This window comes from Anopheles moucheti, chromosome 2 (genome assembly GCF_943734755.1).
Source record: "Anopheles moucheti chromosome 2, idAnoMoucSN_F20_07, whole genome shotgun sequence".
NCBI lineage: Eukaryota > Metazoa > Arthropoda > Insecta > Diptera > Culicidae > Anopheles > Anopheles moucheti.
The window spans coordinates 14,083,002-14,100,890 of NC_069140.1; the positions used below are offsets into that span (position 1 = coordinate 14,083,002).

Consider the following 17,889-nt stretch of genomic DNA (forward strand, 5'->3'; position numbering starts at 1 on the left):
ATAACAGCAGACTTTTGCAGACTGGACACAGAAGGCGGACAAGTGAAGACGATTGAAAACAGAATCATTCGTGGCGTGGATTAACAGCAAACATGCGCTTAATTGCATGTTAATCTTTTGAAGGTGAATGATTATTGAAAGCAAATGTTCGCAAGCAAAGCCTGTCTTGCTCCGAACTGGAAATTTTATTTGTTTACTTTTCCAATTTTTATCTACATTCTTTTTCTACCAATATTTATCATAATTTCATCGAATTGAACGAAGGTGCAAAAAAATATTTACCATTTTTATTATGGCCGGCTTCAAAAATACATAGTTTTTACGAGCTCAGGTGACGAAGTTGGAGAATTTTTTATGGATTTTTTTCAACTTTAACTAGAATTTGTTGATGTCATCTCTCATACATCTCTCTAGCTGCTATCTCGAACCTTTTGCAAGGTGAAATTTAATTTGCGCAATAACAAATGTGTAAGTTGACAGAAATTGTGCAGAATCATTTGTATTTTGCATGAAATCTAACTCCAAAATTCAAAAAATCAACTTGAAAGCGTCTAAAAATAACTTTATTTGAGTTCAAAACTTCATAACAAGACAAATATTCTACATTCTATTGCCTTTCAGTATTTGTAAATCGGTTTATCAATTTGTGTTTCGAATGTGTTTTCTTCGACTGAATCAAATCAAAAATCAAATATTGACGAGTTAAATATGTTGTTTCTACCAACCACAACGAAATGTACATATTACCAGTTGGAATTGCATAAAATATTGTGAAGATGGCCGAACGGTAGCTTTGCTTAGCATTAATTACTTTTGTACCAATTCCAATTCGCATTCATTCGAGACTGTTGCTTTTTTAATGTCAAGGTGATAAGAAATGCATTCCGCTAGCGTAGCTACGCGTACGGAGAGCAGAGAGAGAAACGCACGCAACAATTCAACGGAAACGAACGGCGCAAAGCCGCAATGTGTTCCGTTCCTGCGTTGCGTCTATGCCGCATGATCAATTTAGCTCTTCCTGACCCCACGAAGCCCTGCAGTTCTGCTTTGCTTTCCTTCCACCTCCGTACCTTATACTCGCAATCTTTCTCCTGAACATTTCGTCGTCTGCGCGATCGTAGACATTGGACAGGCCGTGGCTGTGTTTCGGTCTCGCGCAAGCAGATGATTCATAAAAAATCGCGCGCGTACGGCACACGCCCGTGTTGCTCACACACCGTCAGAGGAACGTTTTTTTTTCTTCCTCGCGTGTTGCGTTTCGCCCTCTTTATGCTGCCGGGGACAAATCCATACCGGCGAAGGCGCATGGTGTTGCTGCGAAAGAAATTTACCGATGACTCATTCCCGGTGACTCCAGCGAGCGAAGGGGTCGGATGGTGCAAAGTGCGCACGGTTAACGGAGTATCAGACACGTTCCGACTGAGGACTCATGTGCGACGCACACATACAAGCAAACGCCTAAATAGGGTGAGGATGAAATGGTACACTTGGTGTGCAGCATGACGGTACCCAGACCCGTTTTGGGCTGGTAAGACTTGGTCCGTTGCGTTGTGTCATCATCGTGGGTTGGCCAATACGTTGAATTGGGTTACGAATTACCGCAATTGCCGGCCCTTTTCCAAGCGCACCATACCAGTTCTCCCTCGGCCTCGCGATGTTCCGATTGTCCTGAATGAATGAATTATATCTACCATCTTAATAAGAATCCGATGCATTTTGTTTGCATACTTTTAGGCGGTTTACATCCCTATTTTTTATTTAAATATACGGAACACATCTCTATGCAGTGTAATGTTATCCATTATTCAATCAAATTAGTATTAGTAATCGTAGGACAAACATCATCCTGTTCGAAAACATCATTATTCCTGGCAGGCTGTTAGTCACCCTACGCCAATTTTAAGAATATCGATTTGGTGTCCCCGTACCACGCATGCGGTGGTGGTGGCGTAGCAAATGGGTGCGAGAGTCCGAAGGGTTGGCCACAATTTTGCTGCTTTGTCCCGTTTTTTTTGTTATCACCATCCTCTCGTTCGTAGGGGAAACCCGAAATTGAGCACGTCTCAAGAACCGTAAAATGCCGTACTTGATAACTTTTTAGGCAGCGGGAGATGGGACAAATTTTCCGGAGATGGGACAGAATGTCCGAATGCGTGGAAATCGGAACTGTGTTCGATCGGTGTACGGAGTTGGAAGCGGTGTCCCGCACGTAGCTAGTGTGGTGGGTGCGTATAATGCATAAGGCATGTTCGACCGAGGGCTAAACCGTACTACACCCACCCACAACCACACACAACGAGAGCAGCAAGCAAATAGTAATAAAAGAAAAAAGAAATTGGCCACATAAAAACAGGGGGGCAACATTGACAAATGTTTGTGCTGTCAAGATTGGCCCGACAGCCAAACACTGCTACGTCGTGCCATCGTTGGGAACTGAAGCAAAGGTACAATCACCCTCCAGGGGCAGGGAAATGGAAAAAGATGTTAGTGACACATATTACCATTTTCCGTTTTCCACATGCCCGTTATTAGGCGCATAAGTAGTGCGGCGAGAGAAGAGCAATGTGTCCACGCTCTTTAAAAGAGTGATGCAGTTGTGTTCCTCACTTGTTGCACCGGGGGCATTATCGTTATCGAGCTGTGTGGTATTTAGTCGGGTTTTGCATGCGATTAGCAAAATGAACCTCTGTCCCACCCAACTTGTCGATCGATAATCTTTATCGTGAAGGTACGATTAAATCAGGGCTAAGATAAGGCGTGGCGTTCGCGACGTTGATCCCGATAGATTTTAGGCTGGCCTAGACCGTTGTTGGCCATACATTTCCATCTGCTCTCTGTTCCATCACCAGATGATTATAGGTTTTACACCATCCACTTCCACTAATCTGTGTATTTACTGGCGCGTCCTCAAGTGCGGCACAAATGGGTGTAACGAATGGCACACTGTGAGCACCGAGTGTGAGCTCACACCGGTCGCCGCTTTTGCCCGGAAGAATGGAAAGTTTGTGCCGAGTTTTTTTTTCGGTATTATGATCGTGCTGAAGAGAACGAAAATGTGGAGAGAGAAGCAAAAAAAAATCATCCCCCAAGATCCCACAAACTCCCCCAGCTGTCAGGCGTCACTGGCGCAAAGAGCGTGTCAATTGGTAGCATTAAAAGTAAAAAAAAAGGAACACCCGTCCAACGGGCAAAGACAAATGTTTGGTGGGAGACTGGCCGGAACAACAAACCCCCGCTATGAATGCGCTCCGTGGTGGCGATCGGCAGATGATCCTCTCAAGCGCTTCACAGCAACCGATCGCTGTGGGACACCGATGGGACCGCTGATGGAGGAGGGTTTCCTGTGCTGTACAGCGGAATCAAATACTCTCGCGAATGTTCTTGGTGCAAAACCAAGACCATGAGCTCATTTCTGTCCAGCACCATTTTTCCTTCCGTTCCCGCTTTTGCCATCCATTTCGGCTCATAATCATGTGTCTGCTTCTGCTACCCTCGATCAGTGTGTGATCGGTTTTTCCTGAGGGTTTTTTATTTTGCGGCTTAGCATTTCTCATTTGTTTTAACCCTCCGGGGGTCCGGGAAGCTTAGACCCGATATGAAGACCCACACGCACAGAGAAGAAAGAGAGAATATTACCACCCTTAATCGCGGACATTTGGATCTGTTCGATCCACGAGGGTTAACTTTCATTCAATTGTGTGATCGTGCGCAATACACAAGCGATATGATGATTGCGTTTTGAGGAGGTAAGAGATTCACCCGACTGTGACACGAAATAAAATAAGTCTTGTGAACGCCACGAGCGGCAAGCAGCAAGAGGATTGGGTCATTTTCTGTTGAGTTCTTCCCATTTTTAACGGAGTTTTCGTGTGTCCCTCCATTGCTGGTTGTTGCTTCCGATTGTAACGAACAAATACTAATAATTGGCAAGATCAATGAACAAATTAGTCTCACATATAAATATAGTACAATTAGTCAAACTCTGCGCACGAATCTGGCGTGAATGTCCCGCCCATTTAAGAAGGGGATAATAAAATAAAAAGGTTCGATGCACTTCCTGGGTCCTGGGTGTGCATTTTGCAATCAATTAATTTCCTCTCCAATTTTGATGTTGTATCCTGTTATTACCCTTTCGGGCGATGCAAATTTGATGAGAGCAAAAAGGCCCTTATGCACAGGCCCCGTTCTCCGCAAAACCGCTTTCACGTGTGTGCGTGTTTTGCATTTTCAGATGCACATGACTTCATCGATCCTCCCTCCCCTCCCCCCACCCCCATTTGTGCATCGCTTGGTGTGCCGATAATGATGTTGCATTTGTTGTGCTTCGCTCAAAGGTTTCCCTCTGTTCTGTCTCTGTGAGCTCGAGACATTTGGGCAAAATCCTCTCGCTTTCATCCCCCATTTGCTGGCAGAGACAAAGAAGCTGTCCTTGCTGTTCCGCTCCGGAAAGCGACCAAGAACCGTAGAGGAACCGTGCATTTATGTATGGGATGAAGATCTTTCCAGAGAGAGAGAGAGAGAAGGAGAGAGAGAGAGATCCAGACTGGTATATATGTATGAAGATGCGAAAACACGTACAAAGTCATTCTATATAGCGATTACGGACAAGAAAAAAGAGGTGTATTATGTTTCCCTTGTGAAGCAGTCAAATACGATTCGACACAATTCAATTTCACTATTCCCATTGCCCAATGCGTTTACCACCCCTACACCTTTTGGGCGGAGGGGGTTGATTGCATTTCTGTTCCGTCGCACGAGAGATGCTGCTGTTCCTGCCTTCATCACGAGAGAGTCGCGCGCTGCATCTTCTCGGTCTTATGCTGCCGGTGCCGGCTACAACTACGATTTCCGTATCAAAAACCGGCTTTTCGATTTTCACACTCACCCCAACCACCCGCCGCCTGGGGGGGTTGGAAAATCCTGTCCCGTGAAGCTGCCCTACCGAAGGGCACTTGCAAGAGGAGGGTGCAAAAGATTGTCGCCCCGAGACGGAAGACCTCGGGGAATTTCGCTCTATCGCATTTTCCATCTGTGCACCAACGTTTTGCACACCTCTCTCCTACTTTAGCCCTTTTCCATTCACACACTGCGAGTGAATTCGATGCGAGTCCGGCCCAGGCATGCTCTCGCTCTGTTTCGCATGTGTTTGTGGACGACTCTCCACACCACCCCATTTGGTTCCGACGGTCCGGGGAAGTGGGTGGGGGGGGGGGGGTTACTCATTCACTCGTCTCGCTTTCGCACGCATCACCCCCGAAAAAGGTGGCCACCGCGCGCTGTGTGTGCCGATGTTCGCGGTCGCGGTTCGACACCGTACCGGAGCGCTACGGCAGCTCAGTTAGTCATCGAGTGCTGTGCTGTGCTGTTGCGTGCCCCTAGCTTTTGACCGCGCGTTTCAAACAAACCCCGGGCGCCCGGTGGGTGTGTGTGTGTGTGTGTGCGTTGCCAACTTCAATGCTTTTCGTCGAAGCCTTTCGTGTTCGAACTTATCCAGCAAGCTGAAGCATTTATTTGCTCTGTGCGGTCGCGAATTGCTGAATTGCAATCGAAGAAGAACCGAGTCGTGTAAAGCACACGCGCAACAAAAAACAACAAACATACTCAGCAAATAGGGAAAGAAAAACAGGGAAATTCCACGTCCACTAGTGATCGTATTTTAATCGCAACCAAAAGGCAAAACAGTGCGAAGAAAGTAAAACAGTCGTCCGTCAGTCCAGCGGATAGAGAGACCCGTTCCGTTTTTTGGGTCCTTAGTGACGTGTTCGCCGGTGTTCTCAGCTCCTCAGTGCGTACCGCAGTGTGTTTGTGGCCGTTTTGCTGCGCAAAGTTTTATGTAGGTGGTTCCCATTGTCGTTTTCTTTTATCAAACTTCCTTCCAAAACAAAACAAAAAATATTGTGTTCCCCTTTTTTTGGCCAAGAAATGTATGTTACTCCATTTTGCTATTCCGAATAATTATTCGTAAACTCGATCACGCGATATCATTTTACCCAGACCGGACCCCTTATTACTGGTGGTGTGCTAGTTTTTTTCGCCGTTGTTTTAGTTCCTTTATTGTTTGTGGGTGAATGCGTTTGTGTGTGTATGTGTGTGTGTGTGGTTCTGATATATATTTATATATATAGAATATTAAATTTCGTTTTCCCCCTTGTGTGTGTGTGTTTGTGTGTGTTTCCAGTTCCGTTCCGTTGTTCTAATTCCAATCGTGTAGTTGTCGGGGCGGTATAAGGCACATATTTGCAGGATGTGTGTTTGAAGGGTGCTTCAAACCCACTCACCCCTTCCTGATCTCGCGTGCAGTGGGCGCAATAACGGGGGGGTGAAACTATATAATGTGACAGTGGATCCGATATTGGTGTGCTGTTTTAGTGTGAAAATGTGCAGTGGCCGAACGGCGACAGATAACCCTCCCCTGTTGTGGTTTGCGAACCTGTTATGTTTGTTTGATTGCATGTTGCCAAGATCCTGCCTGCCTCCGTCCGGAACTTTTGAAGTATTTTGTATCATTGCGTATACTTAATAGTGTATTTTTTTGTTGGTTGGTGAATTCTAAAAAGAATGTAATAGTGTTCCTTAAAGGAAACAACAAAGAACTGATACTAACTATTTGCGTTCACACTACACAACTATTGGCTCAATGAGAAAATTTATTTGATAAAATGCTCCAATTTTCAATACAAAAAAACACACAAAAGAGATACATTTGAGAGAGATTTTCAACAAAAAAAAACAAAAAGAAAACAGTATAAAAAAATAGAAACAAACCTAAGCGAACAACAACAAAAATCACCGGAAAAAAAGAAGCTTTAACAGGAATGGAAAACTCAAACCCACAAGCGAACGATGCGTGCGTGAAATGAAATCGTACGAAAGCAACGCGAATAGCAAAAAGAAAATATAATTACGAAAAACCTCCCACCCGTGAGGGGTGGAAGTTGGAAACAAAAAAAAGGTGCTGAGATGAAACAAAACAACAAAAAAAACGCAATAAGCAAAGAGAAACGATTAAGAGGAAACAGAGAATGATGCAGCTACAACAGCAACAACAGCGACAAAACACAAACACCCTCACACACATATAAAAAAAATCCCACCAACCGAAATCGGACGCATTTGATCGGATGATCGTTAATTGTTTCTATTGCTTGCTGCTACCATTTGTTGTAAGAGGAGGGTCTGCGCAAATAGGATCCTTTTTTTTTGTTTGTTGCTGCTGCTGCTGTGCTAGTTGCATTAGTTCGTGGTTCGCTCCGCTTTTTTTGTTTCATTTGGTGCTTTTAGTTCCATTATTTGCATTGCACACAGCACCTGCACTTTGTTGCGAATTCTTTCACCCGTGGGTTTTTTTTTGTTTTCGCCCTACAGAAGCAATTTCTCTTTTTTGATTAATAAACGCGTTGTATCGTCGGTGTGCCAAACGGATACAAATTCAATGAAACATGTCGTTCTGTGCGTGATGGGCAGCTATTACTTTTTCCTTCATCGAACACCCTCCCCCACGCACACACACTTTTTTCTTGCATATTTTTTTATTTCGGCTTGAATTTTCATTTCTTTGTTTTTTGGCCGTACCGTCTCCGGCGGCCTCATTTCCGTGGGCGCCGCGTCAATGACCTCTTCGGGCGTTTTTGTGAGAGAGGAAGCAAAATGTGGGAAACGAGACGAGGGGGGTGGTTTGGGGCGGAGTCCGACATCATCCGTTTTCCGCATGGTCACTTTTCATCGCACTTTTCCACCATTTCCATCCTCTCCACCAAATAATGGGGTGGCTCTGTGTTGTGGTGTTTGCTTCGCGTAATGGCGCCACCAAACCGTACTGGTGCAACAATGTGTGTTACTTCTCTGTTTTCCAACATCCCGAGCCGAATATCCTGGTGCGCCACACTAGAAGCAGCGGCGGAAGGTTGTTGGTGTCGAGGAGGGCCCAACACGGGGTGAGCACAAAAAAGCAATCCTCACTTTTGCTGCCCAATCATTGCGCTCAGGTAAAATGCAATTGCGGCCCGACATTGGTGTGCAATTTCCACCAGACGGTGTGCGCACAACACCGCAGGAGAGCGCACGAGCGAACAATATAATCGTTGTTATTTGTGGCGAGGACGAACGAACGTACGAAAGAACGAATCACTCCACAATGCCGGGCGGTTGTTGTTACTAACCAGCCCCGGGCCGGGCGCCGCCTTCACATCTCTCTCGGTGTGTTCTCTGTGTTGAAAATTTCTATTGCTTTTTGCACAATTGCAACCCCAGAGTGGTGCTGTGCTTGAAGGAGAGGAGGGAGATTGTTTGGAAAGCTTGTGCTAGGATTGTGTAAGGTGCATTGCTGCAATGGAATCACACAAAGGCTTCTCTTAGATGCGCCATCTGCTGCTGCTGCTAGTACACAAGCAATCGAGGTTGATTTCACACTGATGCGGTTGGTGGAAGTCAGCAAATGTCCTACCCGAATGCTTGGAGAGTAGCACGAGAGGAGTCGCCCAAGACAACCGATTTGTCATGAAGAGGGCGTGTGTGTGTGTGTGTACGCTCGAATGATGAAAATGGAGTGCTAAAGAAATGCAACACACAATAACACAACACCCCACGGTAGATGGAGATGCACCTCCAACAACCTCCGAGAAGAGGAGTGCAACAACCCCTTGCAGAGGTTGAAAGAAGTTTCATTTGATGGAGCATGAGAGCATTCTCTCTTTTGCGTGCTGTTGCCTAACCCATTTGTGGAAACCGACGTTGTCTAAAGAGGGAGAACCCATTTTAGATTGTCTACTGGGTCTCCCCCCAACTGACTGAACTTAGACGATACGACTAGTGATTAAATTAGAACAGATTAAGAGATGGGCAAGTATGAATATGCACAAGACCCCGATAGTGAAGTTTGAATATGTTGAGAGCCTCCTTTGAGGTGTATTCAGAATTCCCCCCAAAAGCTCCTAAAAGAATCGTTTGCATCGGCAGCTGCATTTGCACAGAAACCTTACGAATGCTCACGTACATCTCGTTGTGCTCGAACGTACGAAAGGAAGCGGCCAGCCATATTTAAATCATCACCTGGATTAACACAAACAATAACCATCGAAACGATCGCCCTTTGTTTGTTTGCCACGGATGAAACACACACGCTTGGGGGGTAACTCTGTTTGTCTTTAAATACTTCCTCTAAAATAATGACGGAAGTTTGATGGAAAAGGCGAAGATGTTTCCTGAGACGAACACTCTCGTCTAATTCATGGGGAAACACACTGGAACAATCGTTCCGTTCTCTGCGTGTATGTTTGCGTCTCCGTTGTCGTAGGTCGTGGTGCATCAGATGTGCGTTTACGCTTCTTTATCATCGCCATCTTCCCTTATCACACACCCAGAGTCGTACAGCTGTGGTACGCACATCCTGTGCACATGCGCGCACATCCTCTCGTCCTAATAAAGGCAGGTTCTTCGCATGTTGGTGTGCGTGTGTGCCGTGGACACGCGTTACGCATACAACGCCCCAGGTTTCGATGTCATCACCACCCGTTTTCCCTGGCTTGTGCATAACGAGAGCGGAATGCAGATGAGATCATCGAGAATATATTCGGTACGGAGCAGCCAAACACATTTCGGTCGTGCAGAGTGTGTTCGGTTGGAGGGCAATAATCAGACGTCAGACGTTTGATGGTGTGTTTTGCACATTTTCAATTTCAATATGTCTCCATTTGCTACAGCTCTTTTCTTTTTTGCTGTGCTGCCGTTTTGTCACGTCGGTTGGCGGTTACGTCCGATCGTAAATGTTGAAAGCAGTAGCGACAAATGCAAAGCAAGAACTCAGTCTTGGTTGGGGCTTGGTTTTATGGCATCGTTGCGGGAGACAGCAATCATGGGAAAGATTGCTCATATTCTCCAGGCTTAAACCGCTGCTTAGAGCTAAGTTTTTTGTTTAGAAGTTATGAATCATTTGAATGCAAGTCTCGCGAACCTTTTGTTTAGTAAGAAACGGAGTTTGCCAAACTGCTGGAACGTATTTTTCTTGATATAAAAATAAACAAAAGATCTATTTGTAGATTTTTTATACTTTTCCATCCCAAGAGATATATCTTTCACTCTTCTTTGATTACGTTTCATTAAATGTTTCATTCATTAATTTGCTGCTGTACTTTTAACCACGTCTAAAGTAAGCTTCAACCTTTTTATCCCAGCCATTTCTTTCGTTTTTGTCCGGGACCGGGCCATGTTTGCAAAATGGAAGTTTAAAACAACGACACCAACCATCATCATCATCATAATCAACCATTACACACCGGTGCCCCCCGCTTCTCTGGTGCTGTTATGCGCGATGCCAATTTTGGTGCGATTGTTTTCTTTATTATTTTTTGCCACACTCACAACGCAGTGTGACGCGGGTACTAATAATAATGGCCGCAATAGTCATAAACGTAGTGTCTCTCTCTCTCTCTGGTTGGTGGTGAATGGGGTGTCATCGAATAAACCGCCCCAACACTCACTACCCGCAAGTGCAGCAATGAGATCATTTCTACCATTTTCTGCTAGACCATTAGATTAGATTCTGCTGCCTAACACACGCTCATTCGCTCACGCCCAGCTCGGTACTGTTGCTGTTGGTGTTGGTGGCGGTGTGTACCGTGCCGTGGGGATATGATTTTGCGAAATCCATGAGTAACGGTTGCCTAGGAGAAAGATACTTTTATTTCATGTTTTTTTTTCTGTAACGCGAACGGAAGGAAGACGGTTGGGAAATCGCAAATTCCTCGGACGTACCTGGGAAAAATCGGCAGAGAATGCCTCACCAAGAAAATGGTACCCCTTTTTTGTGAGAGTAAAGTAAAGTAAGTGGTAAGTGGAAAATGATCCACCTTTATAATGGAATGAAGAAATAAAAGCACACCCCCAAAAAGGGGTGAAAGAAGGAAGTGGGTTAGAGAAATAGATGTCATGAAATATTAAATAGAAGAATAACATTAACTGCTCTCTACCTTCCGCTTTAGATACAACAGTGTGCGGTGCAGTTTTGGAGCAATTTAACGAAGAAAAGCAATGATGATGATAGAGTAGTCGTGATCAAACGGGGAAGGCAACATAGCGGAGGTTTTGTGTGATCGGCAAGATAATGGAATGAAAATGGAGATCTACATTTAAAAAGGCAGGAAATCCCGTGTCCGCGATAATACTGCGGCACTCTCCGAAGAAAACGGGGGTGTGTGGTGATGAAGGTGGAAAACTTGCGAGAGAAACAAATTATCACACTTGAAGCAACTCTGCTCTCCACCCGTGATCGTGATCGGCTCTTGATCGGCTGCTTCTTGCTGCGTGGTACGATCAACGTTGCCGTGCACTTGTCTACTACACCCTTCAATCGCAGTAGCCTTTGCCGTCGTTGATTCATCAACCATTTCTGCATCATAGAGCCCATGGCAACCGCAAATAGAGAAAACTTTATTTCCACTCTCGATCTGCCACGCTTCTGCCACGATCGTTCCGTTTTGGCCGGCCGGTCAGGTTCCAATTATGATTCAAAACGGTTTTATTGAATGCATCGTTTTACCGGTACCCGGGTGGAGCGGGTGGGGCAGACAGATATGCGCGCTGTAGGGGGGTTCGACTCTGCGCGCATCTTTGCGTGCCTGTGCAATGCTCCGAAACGCATCGACAGAACTGTTTGCAGCTGTGGTGAGCCACCGCACCGATGTTGGAGAGAGGAAATCGGGGGTGGCCTTGGGGGCCAGACGAACCATCCACGGTTTATATCCCAAACACCCCAAAGTCTTGGCCAGAGCGCCGCGGCTGCGGGGAGATGGATTGATGAAAGTTTTCGGTTTGCGGGAAAAACGGCTTCGGAAAAATGGGGCCTCCGAGTCGCGCCAGTGATTGAGGCCACTGGAAAAATAGCGGGTTCGTGGCTGGTCACTTTGTTTGTGCTTGCCGCTTGGAAAGGAATGAGGAAAGGGAGAGAGAGAAAGAGAGTGAGCCACGAGGCAGCAACACAGCAGAAGGCTGTCGGGAAATTTTTCGGTGAAACTTTCTCTCCAGTGAGCTGTGGACGATGAACGATGGTTTTTTTTTGTTTTGCTGGCTTTTCTCCCCTCCGGGCCGGTCCAAACCACAGAGATCGCTGCTTCCTCTCTTCATGCCCTGTCTGTCACGTCACCATTTCCATCCACACCGGGTTTAAACTGATTTCCCTTCACCCCCCCGAAATTCGTGGTCCGTTTGCTGCCTTTCATATATATTACTTCTTTGCCAGTCGGAAGCGGCGGATTTTCTATTTGTCAATTTCACCGTCCCGATGTCTAAAGCGGCGGCTCTCGCTCATTAGGCGAAGCTCAAAACTCTTCGTCTATTTCGTCTGTGGCTGGGGCCGTGCAGCCGTGTGCTGCAGATTTTCGCCATGTTTCCGGTAGACACGGTGCCGCGTTGGATTTTCTTTTCCTTTTTTTTTGTTTTCCGCCGCATAGCGGGGCGATTCGTCGTCGCGGTCAAGGGCTCTGTTTTGAGGGCCACAAGAGAGTTTTGGTTGGTGAGGGTTGGTGTGTTTCGTGAAGATCATTGTCATTCGGAAATTTTGTTGGCCACGATGTTGCTGTGTATTGGTGTGGCTTGCTGTGCGTGCGATGCACCACCCGTAGCGAATACAGGCGTTAGTCAGTACACGATGTACCTATGCGGTTACACACTCCAAAAATAGCATTGGCATTCAGTTGGTAATTTCCTTGCTTTTAGCACCTTCCAAAGCGTCTCCTGCAGTGTGCTGTGTGTATTTGGGAACATGTTTGTACGCGAGATAAATCAACCTTTCAGAGGGAACGTTTACCGAAATCATAAAAGAACCTTCTACTTTGCACATGGATCATTTAACTAATTTATCTGTGACATTTTCTGGAGAAGCAGAAATAAAAGATTAAAGAAACATCGTATTAAATAACAAAATTGCGGAGAAAGGTTAAGCTGCTTTCACACTGATCCCGTTTGCGTCATACTTTTTAACCCCTGGAGCTATTCTCGTTTCTGCGATCGGCGGTAAAGGTAAACTTCCGCGTAACACATCAGCATGGGAGCTTAGACGAGCGTCTAAACACTGCCAATGTGTATGATTGGTGGCGCACATGCATTATGGATCGATTTGTGTTTAAAAATGGAAATGGAATACCTTCATTTTGTTGATGGTTTTGGCTCACCAATCTACAATGCACAAAGTTCTCACCTCACCTGAAGAAATGGCTAAATGTATACATGGCGAAAAAAGCCTGCAGTACACTCAGAATAGCAAGTGATTGCGCTTTATCCATTTATTGATTCCCTTCTCCAATCTCCAGTGTGATGCTCCAATCATTATTCGACGATGATTGGACTATGATTGGTTATATTTATATCCCCAGTCCAGGGTGCATTCGGTGGTGGTGTTATATTTATTGCTGTTAAATGTTTGATCAGTATTCTCTCAGCGCAATTGGGTCTTTCCGGGCAACTGGGCAGACGTTCAAATTTGGTGGGACAAATAGTACGCGAAGCGTGACCAGCTAACGTGAACTGTTGGTAATTCAACTGAAACACTAGCCAGCAGTAATTGTGCAACAGTAATTCTAATCACCACCTTCGTCCATATCGTTACTCCCAAAAGAGTTCCAAATAGATATTCCAAAATATTTTACGCTTTTCCGACGTTTTTCTTAGCAAATGTATAAAATTGTTGCCAAAAATTTCATAAGGTGTTTTAGTTTGTTCGCCTCACTGGTGGAAAAGCGCCCAATCACAATCTGCCATCTGATTAACCAACATTGAGGTTTGTTTTTTTCCCCCAATGCGAAGTATATACCGTTAATAATTTTCCACCATTAAACGTGCTGCGTGCTCTTCTCTTTCCTCCATTCTCTTTCCTGCTGATCGTCCGTCTGTGGCTTAGTGTTTATTTCTGGTACATTTGTTGGAACATAGTGATCTTTTATCTCTATTTTTGCTGTTTGTTTTTGCAAACTCATTGAGATAATTATCAAACTTTTTAATAGACCGAGGCGCGCCCGAAGAAACGTACATGCGCGGAGAAAGAATGGAAAGTGGTGCGAGAAAAATTGCGAAAAATTATCCACATTCCAGCAGCAGCAGCACACCGTCTCTAGTGCTGTTTTTTTTCTTTTCGTTATTGTTGTTGCAGCAGCAAGTGGATCGGTTGTTTGGTGTTTGCGTGAGAATGCAATAGCAACAGATTTGAACAAATTGTTGCCCAGCAAAAGCCACGTGGAAAGTGTGTAAAAGCACACAACCCCCATCCGGGCGTGATCGTGCTGCGTTGCAAATAGCTTCCAATATGTATGCAAATGCGCGTCGGTTGTGCGATTGACCAGATCGGTAATATATACATATTGTAGTTGTATTGTTGTTGCTAAAGCATTTTTATAATTACTTCCAACATGGGAAACAGTTCCAAAAATTTGCTAAAACTTCTTTTTACACTCAATTAGGACGATGTAAATGGAACGCTTTCTTGTGATGATTGACAGTTCCGTTGAAGTGCGAAGCCATTAGTGTCTTGTCGTCGGGAGCTTCCATTACTAACGACAAGGAACATTTGGAACATCATAGGACACACAATTTAGGCTACCCAAATCGACAGAAAAAGCCCGACCCCGACCCGTGCCTCCAACGGAATACATGATGTCATGCAATGCAAATTTGTATATATCCATCACTATTACCTGGGTGGGGATCGGTTCACTTCTACCATATCCCCACGAAGGTACCATACACGGTGATCGATTGTTTGCTTAGCCTTGCTGTTAGTATAGTTTTCAAGTGTGCGAATATTTGCGGGTCACGTCAGCTTTCTGTTGCTCGTAATAGACGAGTGAATGTCATACTCTGCGTACGTCTAGAGAAGGCTCTGGAATCATTATTAATGTGTTCTTTTAATCCTTTCATTCACAGATGATCTGCAGAAAGTAACTGATTATTTAATAACCTTTGCCAAGGATAAGACTAGAGACAATATTACGGTGATAATAGTGTTCCTAAAAGATCCACAAACCATCATTAAGGAAACTCCATTCATTGAGGAAATAGAAACTAACGCAAGACTGCGAGCCAGCCAAAACATGGAGATTAACGGTGCCGCCAGTAATGGTTTTCTTGGAGAGGTATGTATTCTTATTCGAATCCTATCCATCGAATATCTGCTGTTTTAGGGAATATGTTCTCGTAGTATATTATCTTATCACTTTGATTTTTTGTTTTTGTTTCACTTTCGTTGTTAAAGAATAACGCGCTCGGCATGGAAGATCATAAAACATTCGACGACATTCAAAACTTCATGGCTGAAAGTGTTATGCTGGAACCAAAGTCTGCCGCCGCTCTGTGCGTCGTCCCGATGGATGATATGAACTTCCTATCAGATGGTGGTCTCGGACCAGAGACGGACGTTGACGGTGTGCACGACAGCAAACAGCAATCGCCTAGTCCACTGCTAGAGGAAGCAGTCAAGTCGCCGGAGCTCGATAATGGTGACATCGAGCATGAGATCGCCAGCGTAGAAAGTGTAGAACAACATACGATGGACCATCACAATCCTTTCGCGCATTCGCTAAATGCACCACTAGATCTACCCAGCAATGTGGCCGTATCGGGCCTCAATGACTTTGAAGAGGAAGATCCTACATCACCATCGAGCGTCAGCGCTGCCGACCCGGTTGAGCTGTCCGCCGGGCATCATCTGGGTGACGCAATTCCGCACGTAAACGGTAATGGTGAACATCACTACGATGAGCCCAACGAAACCGAGGACGAGCTGCTGGTGGGTGCAGCGGAAAATGAGGCCGCAGAAATCGTACCCGCGCTGAAGGCAGAACTGAACACAGACGAAATAGTTCCTCTCAAATCCATTGACGAACCGATCGTTAATGATCTGCTGGGCGGTGATTCAATCGTCGATAACAAACTGATCGATCAGCTCGATTCGTTCGGCATTCCGGAGGCAATCCGGCGACAGCTGATCGAGCAGCAGGTCAGCGGTGCGGCAATGCTACACGAGCAGGACGAAGATGATGATGACGGTCAGCTCCTGGCGGAGGAGAAGCATTCTGATTTCGATGGGGTGGATGATGGCGCTGAGAAGGTGGATCTGCACCACGAAAAGGTGTTCGACAGTGATTATGCTACTGGTAAGTAGTGAGAACAATGCTCTACTGTTTGAATTCCATAGGAAGTTACTTCCTCTCCGGAAGTGTTTATTGGTTGTTTGTTCCGGAGATTTGCTTAATCTTTCTACTGCCTTTTACATTTTAAATACTGAATGGTGCCGAGCATGGCATGTGAGGTGTCGAGTTGCTAACCCATCGTTTTCCTTCCTTTTTTGTCTCGCGGACTACCGTTAGGATTAACGAAACAAGGATTAGCAAATCTCTTCAACGCTGACTTAACAAACACAGGAGAACATTGTTTAGCAATTCTTTTTTATTTATTTACCCTAGATCGGCCTAGCCATATTGCTATCTAATCAAAGGATATGCTTTTACGTGCAATTCATGCTGGAAACGGCATTTTTCATCATCAAGAAAACGACATTTATAATTTTAAATTTTTTTTATTCGTTTGTTTACCCCGAAAATAGAGTTTAGCCAAGGCAAGGTAATTTAAAATCAGCAAAATATGGTTTAATTTTTCAAAATCCCATGAAACATTTGCTGTAGATCATATTGAAGCTATTTTTAGAACGAATTATGCCGTCCAGTACACATCGTCTGTATGCATCAAACGCTGCAGAGCCATGTTTTGACGTTTGGGTTCTTCGGGCGACCATTATCTAGGAGCAGGGCGGTATTTATTTGCAACGGGAAGAACAAAATGCAACGCCTCGATTCTCGCTCTCATTTCGAACGCACTCTCGCACACTCTCGGTCGTCTCTTTCACGCATCTCGCGCGTTCCGTGTCTGTATGATGCTCAATTCTCGTTCAGTCAGTTTTTGTGTGCTAGCGGCCGATGAATCATAGCGAGCTGTGCTAGCTTTATTTGCCCGTGCCGTGAATATCTAAACGTTTTTTATTCAACCGTTTGTTTGTCCTATCTACCATATCGTGGTAATAATCAGTTGTTTGGTTTGAAACGTAGCAATAACGCAGGTTGCGATAAAAAGTACCACTCTTCGTCCCAAACGGTAAAGCAACCGGTACAAGCGGGAGACATTGTTGTACCGCGGTGCCGTCATTTTGTTCAGTTCGTGAGCGATCGCCCAAACCTCACCGTTTGCTTTTCCGTCTCTTTCTCGCATTGTGTCAAGATCATCGTAGTGCAGACGTCAAACAGGATGATGATGCCGGTTGTGGCGAAGATTCAGAAGAAGACGAATGGGACTACGTGAAGGTGAACAACCAACAGCAACAGCAGCAACAGGAACAAGAATCGCAACCAGCGCATGAAAAGCAGTCGGAAAGCACGCCTTCAGAAGAAATTACGCATACGGTTGACCAGAGCAACAGTTTCGCGCCCCACGAAGACGACGACGACGTCGACGAGCAGCTTCTGCAGGGAAGCGGCGTACAGCGTTTGCAGGAACCAGAACAACACTTCGAACAGGAGGTGGTGAATTACACGCAAGAAGTGGAAGCACCGACGCTGTCTCGCGAAGAGGACCAGGAGGATCGTGAAGTGGTAGAAGAACGGCACGACGAAACGACGGCTGTGCCGAATACCAGTGAATTGGTGGCGGCGGCGGATATTCTTGGCGACTACGCGGAATCGACCGTGTCGGAGAGTACGAAAGAAGTTGATGATGTCATCAGTGGTGGTGAAACCAAGGAAGTTGTCAATTTGCTGAACGATTTCAAAGAGGTAGGGCTTCTTGTTCTTTTTTCCTCCGTGCGCTTGGAGTGTGTGAAAGTGAGAAAATAGCCACACGCATGCATCAAGTATGCAT

At 45.4% G+C, this 17,889-nt stretch overlaps 1 protein-coding gene across 1 annotated transcript in view; it reads left to right on the forward strand.

The window, feature by feature from the left end:
* Positions 1–17,889, forward strand: part of LOC128299599 (serine-rich adhesin for platelets-like) — a 38,973-nt gene that overhangs the window by 15,762 nt on the left and 5,322 nt on the right. The window contains exons 7-9 of the mRNA XM_053035604.1: positions 14,908–15,116; positions 15,236–16,136; positions 17,254–17,804. Of these exons, the coding sequence (XP_052891564.1) occupies positions 14,908–15,116; positions 15,236–16,136; positions 17,254–17,804 (1,661 nt within the window). The remainder of the gene's footprint in view (positions 1–14,907; positions 15,117–15,235; positions 16,137–17,253; positions 17,805–17,889) is intronic.